Source organism: Cavia porcellus, unplaced genomic scaffold (assembly GCF_034190915.1).
Source record: "Cavia porcellus strain 051 isolate PalLab524CR breed Dunkin Hartley unplaced genomic scaffold, mCavPor4.1 scaffold_1, whole genome shotgun sequence".
Taxonomy (NCBI): domain Eukaryota; kingdom Metazoa; phylum Chordata; class Mammalia; order Rodentia; family Caviidae; genus Cavia; species Cavia porcellus.
The window spans coordinates 233,462,587-233,476,030 of record NW_026947484.1 but is presented as its reverse complement, the minus strand read 5'-3'; the positions used below and the strand labels follow the sequence as shown (position 1 = coordinate 233,476,030).

Genomic DNA, 13,444 nt, shown 5'->3' with positions numbered 1-13,444 from the left:
CAATCTAAAGAGTAACCTTAGATTAATTTTGGGCCATTCCCATGTTTGCTCCTTGATAGTTGAGTGACAGTACTGGGAGAAGGGATGAGGTGAATAAGAGGTAGAAAGAAAGGATTTGAAAGTCCAGTCTTAGTAAGACCAAACAAAATGAATTTGAGACCTTGAAAGGCCATCTGAAAAATGGACTGCATATTGTTTCATGAGAATTGGAGCTTAGTACTGTGCTATAATTCTCTCTAAACCAATGCAGATTACCCGTGGATGATTCAACTGGGAAACAGCTGGTGGCGGAGGCCGTTCACTCAGGAAAGAAAAAGGAGGCAATGATCCAGTGCTCATTGGAAGCTTGTCGGATTCTTGATACTTTGGGATTGCTACGGCAGGAAGCAGGTTCGTGTATGGGAGTTGTTTTTCTTTAAAAAGAAGAAAGAAAAAAATAAAATATAGGAAAAACGAATTTTAAAAATAAAGGAACACTGCACACAGAATGTTATAAAATATCTTTACACAAGCAGTATGTAAAATGTACAGGATTTTTTTGCAGTGAAAAGAAATGTATTGCACCTGTAACTAAGGAGCTGTTTATATTCTCCCAAACATCTGTGCATATATGAATGTATGTTTAGAAGAGCCAGATTTTGGGTCTGAGAAGATAGCTCAGTGATGGAGTACTTGCCTGGCATGTCCACAGCCCTGGGTTTAATCTCTAGCGCTGCAAAAACAACGAGGAGTTTAGAACTAGATGCTTTAGGCTGGTGTGGTGGCGTGTAGTGGTGCACGCCTGTAATCCCAGTACTCAGGAGGCTGAGGCAGGAAGATCCTTGCGCATTCCAGGCAGCCTGGGATACTTAGTGAGTTCAAGGCCAACCTAAACCACTTAGCAAGACCCTGTTTCAAAACACCAAAAAGAAATAAAAATTTTTTAAAAACCCAAGAATCAGAAAAAGAACTGGATCCTTTAACAAAAAACACATACACAAATTGAGTCTTACTCTGTTTTGTGACTTTTTTTTTTTTGGCAGTACTAGGAATTGAACTCATGGTCTTCATACTGAGCCAGATCTCCTGCTCATTTTTTAAAATTTGAAGATAGTGGCCCCCATGTTACCAAACTGCCCAGGTGAGGCCCTAACTTTCCATTCTCCTGCCTCAGCTCCCCAGAGTGCTGGGATTACACAGGTTGTGACTTGCTTTTTTTGCCTTTTGGAAATAGGGGCTTCTTATGCAGTTCAGGCTAGCCTTGAGCTCACTTTGTAGCCCAGGCTGGTTTTGAATTTGTAAGGATCCTCCTGTCTCAGCCCCACAGCAAGTGCTGGGATTACAGGTGTGCATCACCACGCCTGACTGACTCACTTTTGTAACATAAGAATATTCATAGATTTTTGTCCATATAAATACATTTGATTTATCTCATTAAAGATGAAAAAGATTGGTTATACATACCATCATTTACTTTAGGCCTGTATTTTACTTTTAAGTATTTTAAAATTAATTTTTATTGTGGCCAAGTTACTTATATCTGGCTTTCAGCCCCTAGACAGGTTAAAGTTCATGTCTTCCTCCCTATCTTTTCTTAGTCCTCATGCCCACAGCCTTTCGGCTTTTCAGGTTTTTTGTGGCATTTAATAATATCTGTATTTCCAAGAACCAATATGATGTTATATTTTTAAGTTATTTTAGATATTTGCCAACTCTGATAAATTAATATATAGTGTTTACACAGTTATGCTTAGACAAACATTAGTCAGAGCCGACCAGTTTTATTTTTATTCTCCCTGAAGGTAATGAATGTGTTTTTCTTTTGTGTGTACATTTGGTTCATCTGTCCATATCTGCTGGTTGGTTTCTTTCCTTCTTCCTTCTTTCCTTCCTTCCTTCATTTCTTTCTTTAATTTACTTTTATTATTTATTTATTTAGTTTTGGTACCCAGGATTGAACTCATGACCTTGCACTTGCCAGGCAGGCACTTATGCCTCTGAGCTAAATCCCCAGCCCCATTTTTCTTTCTTGATTATGATATTTCTTTGTTTTAGCAGTCTTTTTCTTGTCTTTTTTTTTTTTTTTTTTTTTTTTTTTGTCTTTTTCTTTTTTTTTTATCGGTACCAGGGATCGAACTCACCACCGCCTGCTTGCAAGGCAGGTGCTTATGCCGCTGAGCTAAATCCCCAGCCCCTTGTCTTTCTTTTTTAACTCACTGATTTTTAAGAGTTTGACTCATAAAAGCTTTTTGTTTTAATCGTTTGTTATAGAATGCACATAAAATCTACCATTTTAAGTGTATAGATCAGTGCTGTTGTGTGTATTCACTTTGTTGTGCAGTTATCACCACTCTCCAGCTCAGAGCTTTTCATGATTCTGTGCTGTAGTTAGGCCCAGTCACCACTGCTTCTGTCCTCTCTCTTCACCAGCCTCTGAGAACTACGTTGCTGCTTGTCCCATCTCTGTGAATTTGGCTGGTTTACATACTTCATATAAGTGCAATCATGTAAGAAGGGCCCTTTTGTTTCTGGCTTATTTCACTTAGCATAATGTCTTCAAAGTTTAGCCCTTGGGTTTTTTTGTTTGTTGGTTTGGTTTGATTTTTTTTCAGTACTGAGAATTGAACCCAGGGCCTTTCCACTGAGCCACATCTCTAGCTCTTTTTCTTTTTCTCTCCCTTCCTTTCTTCCTTTGTTCCTTCCTTCCCTCTCACCCTTCTTTTCTTTCATCTCTCTTTCTCCCACCTCTCTCTTTTTTTCTTCTTTCCTTCTTTCCTTCTTTCTTTTTAAGTTTTGAGACACAGTCTTGCTAAGTGGCTAAGATGTGAAGGCTGGGCTCAAACTTGTGACTCTCCTGCTGCAGCTCCCACGTGTGCCACTGTGCCCAGGTCACCCTTTGTTACTTATGTAGTTCGGCAGCTTGTGGAATCCTCTCTTTATCTGCCTGCCTGGTTGTGCTTGCCTTTCTAAAAAAATCTTATTTCACTTTCAATCATTGTATTCACTCTAGTATCTCGGAAAAGGAAAGCCAAGAACTGGGAAGATGAAGACTTTTATGACAGTGACGATGATACATTCCTTGATCGGACTGGCCTGATTGAGAAGAAGCGTCTGAACCGAATGAAAAAAGCTGGGAAGATTGATGAGAAGCCGGAGACCTTTGAATCACTGGCAAGTTTTATTTATAGAAGTGTCTGTGGTAGTTTATTTTTTAAAAATAAAATAATGCATTATTTAAATCTGTTTTATAATTGTAATTTTAAATAGTGTCTAAATTTAATATCAAAGTATAATGTTTGTGATCTATAAAAATTTTTTTTTTTGGTACTGGAGATCGACTCATGACCTTGTGCTTGCCAGGCAGGTGCTTACGCCACTGAGCTAAATCCTTAGCCCCTATGATCTATATATTTAATGGTAACAAACAACTAGTCTTATCCAGGTTGTTGGAAAAATTTAGCTTGCTGCTAGAGACTTTCCTTAAGGTTGGTATTGATAATTAATGAACTTTTTTTTTTTTTTTTTTTTGTCATTTTGAGAGAGGGTCTCACTATGCAGTTCAGGCTGGCCTTGGACTCTGTAGCCCAGGCTGGTCTTGAACTTGCAGCGATCCTCCTGCCTCAGCCTCCAGAGTGCTAGGATTATAGGAGTGTGCCACCATGCCTGGCTCTAATGAACATTTTTAAGATACTCCATCACTCCCAAAAGAGAAGAGAAAAAGATCTAAATTAAGGCTACTGAGACGAATGAAATAGAGGAATCAAAGGGATTTTGAAGAGTGTAATGTGGTATTATTAGTCTGGAACAACAGTCCTTACCTTAGGGTAGCATTTACTTAATACTTTATTTAGTAACATTCAGAGTTTAAAACATTGCCCAACATCTATCCTTTCAATTCACCAATGGAAATAAATGCCTGACCACTTTCATTGGAGGGAAATCTGAGTTACATATTCCATTTAACTCTTATTTCATTCTGTTTAATTCTGAGTTCTTTAATTCATAAATTAATTCAACTAGGGTTAAATAAGCAAATGGAAAGTGTTAACTTATGGAGAGTTTTAGCTGCACTTATAGATTAATTCTCCTGAAACTTGCAATAACAATTACAAAAATAGGGGGATGATAAACAGTTTTGGCAAGAAGAAAACCATTTGCTAACTGTGTTAATCTGGGTGTACAGGTTGCAAAGTTAAATGATGCTGAAAAGGAACTTTCTGAAATTTCTGAGAGGCTCAAGGCTTCAAGCAAAGGTAATGATATTATCAAATATTTATGAGCACCTCCATATACAGTGCATTATGCTAGGCATTGGGGCTACATTGGTTAATAATATAAACAAATAGACTCTTTCTAGTGAGCAACATTGAAGACCTAGAAAGAACATTTTTTAAAAATCCACTTTATTCAAGGAGAAAAAGAAAAAAGGAGAAAAAGAAAAAAATAACAAAATTTCAGAACACATCAATCAGGGGGCAACAATGGTACATGTATTACACATTGTCATCCCTAAATCATTCACCCAGAGCATAAGACATCTGCATTCAATTGTCCAGACAATATCAGGACAAATCTTTCTGTTCAGCAAACTCAGAGAAATCAGTAGTACAGCTATCTTAACTTTTTTATGTAGATATCTACATATACATGTTTTATCTTTCAGCTTGTCACACTAATGAAACTATATGATGTGTACACATATATCTTATTTATTTAACTAATGAGTGTAATCCCAAATTGCATCCATTTACCTATAAAAGGGTCCAGATAATCCTTCTTTATGGCTGAGTAGTACATTGTACAAAAATACCACATCTTTTTATCCATCCTCAGTCAATGGATATTTAGCTTATTTCCAAGATCTGGCTATTATAAACTGTGCTGCTATAAACATGGGTGCACATATGTCACTGTGGTATGATGTTTTTAATTCTTTTGAGAAGATACCCAGAATGGGAATAGCTGGGTAGAATGGGACCTCCAATCCTAGTTTTTTGATGAATCTCCACACTGATTTCCACAGTAGTTTCACTGGTCTGCATCCCCATCAAGAGTGGAGAAGGGTTCCTTTCCCCCACATTCCCTCAGTGTTTGTTACTGCACAGGATATCTCTATATTTTCTAATATCCTCTTCAGTCTCCTTTTTCAGAGTACTGCAGTTTTCACTGTAGAGGTCTTTCACATCCTTTGTTAGATTGTTTCAATTTTTTGCATGCCATTGTGAAAGATGCTGTTTCCTTAATTTCTCTGTCAGAGAGCTTTTTTATTTGTGTACAGGAAAGCTATTGTTTTTTGGGTGTTGTCTTTGTAACCTGCTACGTTACTGAATTTGCTTATTAAATCTAGAAATCTTTTGGTGGGATCTTGTAAGTAAAGTATTATGTCATCTGCAGATAACAATAGTTTAACTTCTTCCTTTCCTATCTTTATTCCTTTTATTTATTTCTCTTGTCTACTTGTTCCACCTACAGTTTTTAGGACTCTATTGAATAAGAGGGGAGACAGTGGACATCCTTGCCTTATTCCTGATTTTAGAATAAAAGCTTTGAGTTTCTGTCAATTTAGTATGATGTTGGTTGTTGGTTTGGCATAGATAGCTTTTATTAGATTGAGATAAAGAATATCTATTCCAATTTTCTGAAGGATTTTTTATCATGAATGGGTGCTGGACTTTGTCAAAAGCTTTTTGTGCATCTATTGAGATGATCATATGATTTTTTCCCTTGCTCTGTTAATATGATATATTACATTTATAGATTTGTGTATGTTGAACCATGCCTGCATTCCTAGGATGAATCCCACTTGACCATGGTGTGCAATCTTTGTGACAGTTTGCTGCATTATGTTTGCCAGTATCTTATGGTGTATTTTTGAATCAGTATTGATTAGGGAGTTGGCCTGTAATTCTGTTTCTTACTTGGGTCCTTTCTGGTTTTGGAATCAGAGTAATACTTATTTCCAGGAATTAATTTGAAAATATTATTTCCCATTCAATTTCATTAAAGAGTTTAAGAATTAGTGTTGTTAGGTCTTCACTAAATTTGTTGTAGAATTCAGCAGTGAATCTATCAGGGCCGGGTTTTTCTTTGTTGTTAGATTTTTAATTATATCTTTGATTTGATTTATGAATATTGGGTTAGCATCAGGAATCTAGCTCAGTGGCATAAGCACCTGCCTGGCAAGTGCAAGGTCCTGAGCTTGATTCCCACTACCAAAAATAAAAAATAAAATAAATATTGATATTGGGGTTATTTAGTTTTTTTATATCTTTTTGATTCAGCTTTGGTAATTGATATGTATCTAGGAATCTGTCCATTTCTTCTATATTTTTCTTTTTGTATTTTAAAGAGGGTAAAATTAAGCATAACAAAACAGAACAAAATATATCATAAGAAAACAATTTAAGAGTCACAGATTTCAAAGCAAGAGCATCAGAGATCTTCATTGTCTATCATATTGTCTCTTTTTTCTTCCAAATAGTTGTCCATAACTTCACATACGTGAATTCATACCAAACAAAATAGTATTAAACTTATCTGAACAGGATGATGAAGGCATTTTAGGTCTTCAAGACCAGACAATAGGGAAATCAGCAATGGCTGCCATAAAATAGTATTGCTAGATTTTATGTCATGATGCTACAGAATTATGTCATGATGCTACTGGGTACCTTGGTGTCTCTTTCTTCAAAGTATTTGTTTATTTCATCATGCATTATATAATCAATTCTCATAAACTGTTAGAAGTTCTACACATGCATGAGTCTCTACATGTATATCTATCCTTTCTGTATTAGAGGAAAAAACAAATCAAAACCAGACAAAAAACAAATTCCTAGAAAAACACGAAATGAAAAAGACATTTAAACCACAATACTAGGTGATCTACAGTGGTTACTATGATGTCTCTTGTTATCTTCAATAGAATTCCTCAGATGTTCTTTGTCATGGAAGTATCTTATTTTCCCATCAATTTTGAAAGATAGTGTTTGTGGGAATACATCAGTCTAGGTTGAAAGTTACTATTTTAGAACTTGGGGTACTTCAAACTCTCCTTAACGTGAAAGTTTGTGCTGAGAAATTAGCTGTGATTCTGATGGGCTTTCCTTCAATAGATGATTTATTTCTTTCCCCTAACTTCCCCCCCCCCCACACACACAACAACTTTTACGATTCTATTCTTGTGTTGAATTTCTGAAATGTTGATTGACTGTGATATGCCTGGCTGTAGATTTTTTTTTTTTGATCATTGCTAATTGGAGTTCTAGATGCCTCATTTATCTCTATGTCAAATTCTTTTTCTCAGGAAAGTTTTCTGTTATGATGTCTGTGAAACATTTTTTAATGTCATTTGTGGTATCCTGTTTATTGATTGACTCCAATTAATCTTAAATTATTCTTTGTCTCTTCTAGCAGCTCCTGGATGGATTTCTCATGGGTTTTTGCTATTTTTGAGAAATCTTTTTTTTCCTGGTCACTAACTGGGCAAGCCTGTCTTCAGTATCTGAGATCCTGTCCTCACAGTGGCCTAATCTGCTCTAAATACCTTCAGTGGAATTTTTATTCTGGATATCTGCTTGAATTGGCTTAATGGATTCCATTTTTTTCCTATGCTATACTTCTATACTTTGCTTATTTTTTTTGTCTGTGTCTGCTCTGACATCACTAAGCATGATGTGTATTTTGGTAATCTCTGTAGTTATTTAAGAGAATATTTCTGATTGCATTTTTTCCAGAGCCTCGTTCAATTGCTTTGTTGTTTGTTGGTGGGGGGCTCTCAGATTGTCCCACCTCATTGCCCCCTGGGTTTGCCTTTGGTGGACTGGATGTATGGGTTGTGTATTGTTTAAGTGTGTTTTTATTTCTTTTCTTTTTTTGTTTAATTCCTGAGGTGATGCTTTTGTAAGTTGCCTATGGCAGGCTGCTTTATTGGTGGTATTAGGACCCTTAGGTGATGGTTACTTCTCTGAGGTGTCTTCCAGGTGTAGCTGGTGTTTTTGAGTTTTGAGTTTGTTGGAAGGTCTTTCCTCTTCAGTTTGTTGGAGAGGAGAAGTTGTTGCTTATTTGGCCTAGATCTGGTTTTTGGCACTGTACCACTGTATTTCCTGTGACCTTTAGTTAATCTCAATCATGGATTATCAAGACAAACAGCTCTTTAGAACAATTATGTCAGTTTTGGCTGTAGTGCTACAAGTAGCCTCAAACAAAGTCTATAAAACAACAAAGTGATCCAACACTTAATTTGCAAATTTTAACTGTATGAACTAGATTTGTGATTATAATACAAACTGTAAAACAAACCTGATAATTATATGCAATATATAAGTAATGTGTCCATTTTTCCCTCGGTTTTAAAATTTAAAATGGATTAAGGAAAAAATAGAGAAGTGGAAGAAGAAAATGAGGTTACAAGTAAGGCTGGAGGACAAAATGGGATCACACCAACCTAGGGAAACTGATGGAGAAGACAAAGGAAAAGAGAGATGGGAGAGATACAAAAAAGAGCAGAACAGAACCACACCCACAAAGAGGTTAGGAACCATTCTCACACTCATAAAGAAAATGAAGGAGAAAGAAAAAAAAACCCCAAGAGGACACTAAAAACAAAACAAACAACAACTAAAAAATGGAAAAGAAAAAGAAAAACAAATAGTCCACTTCCAGGATTCTCTGTGGTTTCACTAGTAGCCAGCCCGTGGAGATGGAGTCCTGAACCGTGCCACTCTGTCCCAGCAAGCCAGCAGTTGCTTTATGGTGGAGTAGTGGAAGCCTCAGCAGGCCCGGATGAGACCAGACTCATTGGGCTCACCGCAGTTCAAGCAATTTCCATGGGAGCTGGGAGCTGCTAGAGGAAATCAGCAGCAGTTTTGGTTCTGGGCTGAAAGTCCCATCTCCAAAATGGCTCCAGCCAATCAGTCTCCCATGGGAGGACTAAGTACTTTGCACTTACCACCAGCCAGCGCAGTCCTCCAAGTCCACTGCTCCCCTCCACTGCACATCTCTGCAGGGGCCGCGGGGGTCATCAGCTGTCACTGTCACCAGGACTGTGGGTCTCCAGGTTTGAACAAGTCCTCTCATACAGTGATCCGGCTCTGGGAGAAGGCGCCACCAGCTACCGCCTTCTTCTTCACTGAAGTTTTTCTTTTCATTCTCTCTGTGGGCTTCAATGCACACGTCAGATTCTTCCCGGGTCCAGAGGGCCCACTTTCTTCCTGGCTTCCTCACAATGTTGTATTCCAGTGTCTGGATAGTGACTCTTAAAAGAGGCTGTTTTCTCGGCCACTTACCACTCTAATCAAAAGAACATAATAGTTATTTGGTTTAACTGGTTTTTTATTTAGTAGTTACAGGATAGGAAGTCCCCTGAGGTAAAATCATTTCCCAGTGTCTCAAAGTTATAACTGATTTCTGTATTCCTAATAACAGTGATAGTCTTTGTCCAACTTTATGCTGGTGACTTTTCTATGGAAACTTTAATGAAATTAATATTTGGGACCATTTTTCTAAATATATATTATCCCTTTCTTGGGCAGCTCTCTCAGAGTCGGCATCTCAGGATTCATTAGATGCGTTCATGTCAGAAATTAAATCAGGGAACGCATTAGATGGTGTGTCCCGGAAGAAACTTCACCTGAGAACTTTTGAACTAAGGAAAGAACAGCAGAGACTTAAAGGGTTAATAAAACTTGTAAAGCCAGCAGAGATTCCTGAACTAAAAAAGTAAGTATATAATTTGGAATTTTAAATAACCATGGTAGCTTAGATAACACTCTGAATTATCCTTCAATCTATTTTAATAATAATTACAAGATAGAAATGTAAGTAAGAAATCCTTTAGGGGGGTTGCTAGGGATAGAACACAGGGCCTCTGAAATGCTAGCAATCTCTACCACTGAACTGCATCCTTTAAATAAGCACAAAAGGCAGTGGTTTCATAGAGAGACTAAAAACCCACTTGTAAAAGTCTAGACTGTTGGGGCATTTTCAGGAAAAACTGATTTCTTATTTAATTGGAAGGCTGTGAAGTTTTTTCTCTTCCTTTTTTTTTTTTTTTTTTTTTTTTTGTTTATGTGTTTGTCTTTGTTTTTGAGTCAGGATCTCACTACATAGTCCAGGTTGGTGTTGGAATCACTATGTAACTGGGCCTCAAATGCCCAGTAGTTCTTCCGCCTCAGCCTGCCAAGTGCTGAGATTACAGCTGTGTAATCCAAGCCCAGCTGAAGTTTTTTTTTCTTAATTTACCCAATTTGTGCAGAGTAAACTTCTTTTTTTTTTGGTGGTACTAGGAACTGAACCTGGGATCTTTGCACTAAGCTGTACCCAAACCTTTTTTTATTTTGAGACCAGGTCATGTTAAGTTACTGATTTGTCCAGCATGGACTCAAATTCATGATTCTCTTGCTTCAGCCTCCCAGAATTTTGGTATTATAGGTGTGTGTCAACGCTTTCAAAAAGCAATATGTATAAAAGACTGATTTCTCTAAAATATAAAAAACAATATGTATAAAAGACTGATTTCTCTAAAATATAAAGACCTAACAAATCACCCAAGACATAAATGGGTGTCTTAGTTACTTTTCTCTCCTTGCTGGGACAAAACCACCTGATACCCAAAATGAAAGAAGGCAAGGTTTATTTAGCTCACTGTCTGTGGAAGTTTCAGTCCACAATCAGGTGGCTCCAAGACAGGGCAGCATGGCACTGGGGCAACACTTCAAGGCAGCAGCAAAAGGAGGAAGACAAGCCTCTTCTCCTCCCTTATATTGTTTACAGGTCACCCCCCTCCTCCAGGGCGGGTGTAATATTCACAAAATCTCTGTGGCTGGTCTTGTTTAGGATGAGGATATTTACAAAGGAAGGACCCTGGCTCCCTGCTAAGTCTGGTAGTTAAACTTCTCAAGTTGACACAATATATCAACCATAACAATGGGCAAAGGATACCTACTGACAAGCCACTGAAAAAGGAATACAGTTTTAAAAATATAAAAGGATGCTTAATCTCACTCACAATAGAGATTCTCCAATGTAATGCAAATTTTTATCTATGAAATGGGCTAAGGCTCTGCGCGGCACGCACCTGCCTGGCAAGTGCAAAGTCCTGAGTTCAATTTCTGGAAAAAAATAAATTAATAAAACTTTTAAAAAAAGAAACAAATGAACCAAGGTTCATAAGGTGTCAATATGATGTACTGATGAGGCTGTGACTAAAAGACACATTAGGACATTCCTTATGCAGGCAAATTGTCAGAGTTTGTTCAGTTTAAATACATATGCCCTTGATCTAATTATTATTTTTAGTTGTTTGTGTCTTGCATACTTAAGAAACCAATGTGTATTCCAGCATATTTATGATAGTAAAAGATGAGAAGCTACTTAAAAGTTTATCAGAGAGGATAGATTAAATGAATTACAAACATACAGTAAAACACCATGCAGCTTTTGGAGCAACCATTTATTTAAAATGTAATGTTGTCAGCTAGGCATGGTGGCTCATACCTGTAATCCCAGCACTCCAGAGGCTGAGGCAGGAGGATTGTTTCGAGTTCAAGACCAGCCTGGGCTACAAAGTGAGCTCAAGGCCATCCTGAACTGCATAGTGAGACCCTGTTTCAAAAAGACAATAAAATAAAATGCAACATTGTCAAACTATAGGAAGTAATAAAAGACGTTAGTGAGTAGTAGGACAGTGCTTATAATAAGGACTGTTTGCAGGAGGGCATTTTTGTGTATGCATATAATCTTCTTAACTTTCTTTTTATTTATTTATTTTTAAAATTTTTATTTTGAAAGTATACAACAGAACAAGTCAGAATAAAGCCAACTAAGATCGTACAGTGAAATTGGTACAGAACTTCACAGCAGGTTACTGGGATAACAGTAATAGGTATCACAGTATATTTTGTTATCTTTATAATAGTTGTTCTTTCAATCCCATATATCAAAATGAGATGAAGTATAGAACACTATAGAACTTATCAAAACAGAATATTGAATAGAGCAGTACCATTAATCAGAAAAGAGCAAAACAGTAATAAAAATATTTGCTTTCAAAGAAATGGTAGAAGGAAGTCCCCCTTATTTGCTATGGCCAACCTCCCAGGAGATGCTCAGATTTCTGGTTCCCACTTGCTAATGAGTGGGTGGGTGGGGATATAGTTGACTCTAGGCCATGTAGCAGTAGGTTCACTATTGCTAAGCAGGGAGGCAGAATGGTCATTTGTTTTCACAGCGTCCTCAGTTCCAGCATGGTGTGGATCTCAGGAGACACTGCTGGTTCTCCCCCTGGAAGGGCCGCAGTCTGCCACCCTGCCTCCACTTACCAGGGAGGGGAGGTGCTTGCTTGGCTTCCCAGAGTCCTCAGTTCCAACATGGCTCGGATCTCAGGAGACACTGCTGTTGTACCCTAAGAAAATAGCTTTGTTATATGTGTATTATAGCAAACCTGTATAGGGGCTTACTAAATGTGTTTGTTTTATCCTTTTTCCCTAACTGATATGTTAAGGGACCTAATTGATCTGTTGAGCAACACTCTCCTCTGTAAAGAATTGCAAGAATCTCACCTAATTGATATGTTAACCATTGTTGCTCTCTACAAACTACAGAAGCTGTGCTAAAACAAGCTAACAAGGGTTGTTAATCACTGCTAGGAGCCTCTATTCTCCGCTAAAGAGCTAAGGAAAACTAAAATGGCAATTAATTTACATTTGTTTAAAGTAACCTGCTTGTGTGCAGAGAGATTTGCGTGTGAGTTTAACCCTTTACCCTGACCTTGACACATTACCGCCGTTTTCTGTTCTGTATGGCGCCTTATTGCCTCCCTCTCCCCTCACCTATCTATCTAGGCCATAAAAAATTTGGGTTTCTGGTGACCTCCCCCCGACCCGGTGATGATCTGTTGTAAAATGAGCCTGCCCCAATTTTAAGAACTGCTTAGCTTAAACAAATTACCGGGTAATACTATGGCCCAAACCCCAATCGGTGCTTTCCTTTTGTTCTGTATGTATCAAATGAGTTAGATATCAGGTCTTTGTAAAACTTAAGTTCCAGCCTCTCATAACTTGTAACCCCTTCGCACTCACTAGTGAAGACAAGCTGTCCTGAGATAATTAACTCTCCACTTTCTTCTCCAAATATTGCTGCAGACGTGCCACTCTGAGATAATGTCAGTCTGCAAGATGGGAGTAATTTAAAAAACACCAGAAACTCCCTAGACTGTCAGAGCTAAATAGACAGCAATACAGTTTCCAGACTCGGGTCAACAAGTTTGATGGCTCTACAGGTTTCTTTGTTTCTCTCCCCCCCCCGCCCTTTCCTCCAGCCCCTTTTTAAAGTCCTCCCTTCAGCTTCTAGGGGACGGTCTCCAAATTGGCTCCCGGAGACTGGTCGCCAGGCCTAAAAATAAAGCCTTTGCCACTAAATTTTCGGTCTCTTGCCTCCTTGGATTTTATACCGGGGCTCAAGTTAT

At 37.9% G+C, this 13,444-nt stretch overlaps 1 protein-coding gene and 1 long non-coding RNA gene across 4 annotated transcripts in view; one reads left to right on the top strand and one right to left on the bottom strand.

Moving 5' to 3' along the window:
- Slc4a1ap (solute carrier family 4 member 1 adaptor protein) overlaps positions 1-13,444 on the top strand; it is a 53,328-nt gene that overhangs the window by 4,786 nt on the left and 35,098 nt on the right. For 2 of the 3 annotated variants that reach the window (XM_013155821.3, XM_063230526.1), the window contains exons 5-8: positions 251-390; positions 2,990-3,150; positions 4,163-4,232; positions 9,513-9,699. In XM_013155821.3, coding sequence (XP_013011275.1) covers positions 251-390; positions 2,990-3,150; positions 4,163-4,232; positions 9,513-9,699 — 558 coding nt within the window. Of the gene's footprint in view, positions 1-250; positions 391-2,989; positions 3,151-4,162; positions 4,233-9,512; positions 9,700-12,208; positions 13,398-13,444 lie in introns of those variants that run through there. The other variant, XM_063230532.1, reaches the window with a different exon arrangement.
- LOC134471575 (uncharacterized) lies at positions 6,396-12,395 on the bottom strand. The gene is made up of 2 exons (XR_010041031.1): positions 12,300-12,395; positions 6,396-9,270 (listed from the first exon to the last, which is right to left on the bottom strand). It is a non-coding gene; the product is annotated as an uncharacterized LOC134471575 (long non-coding RNA).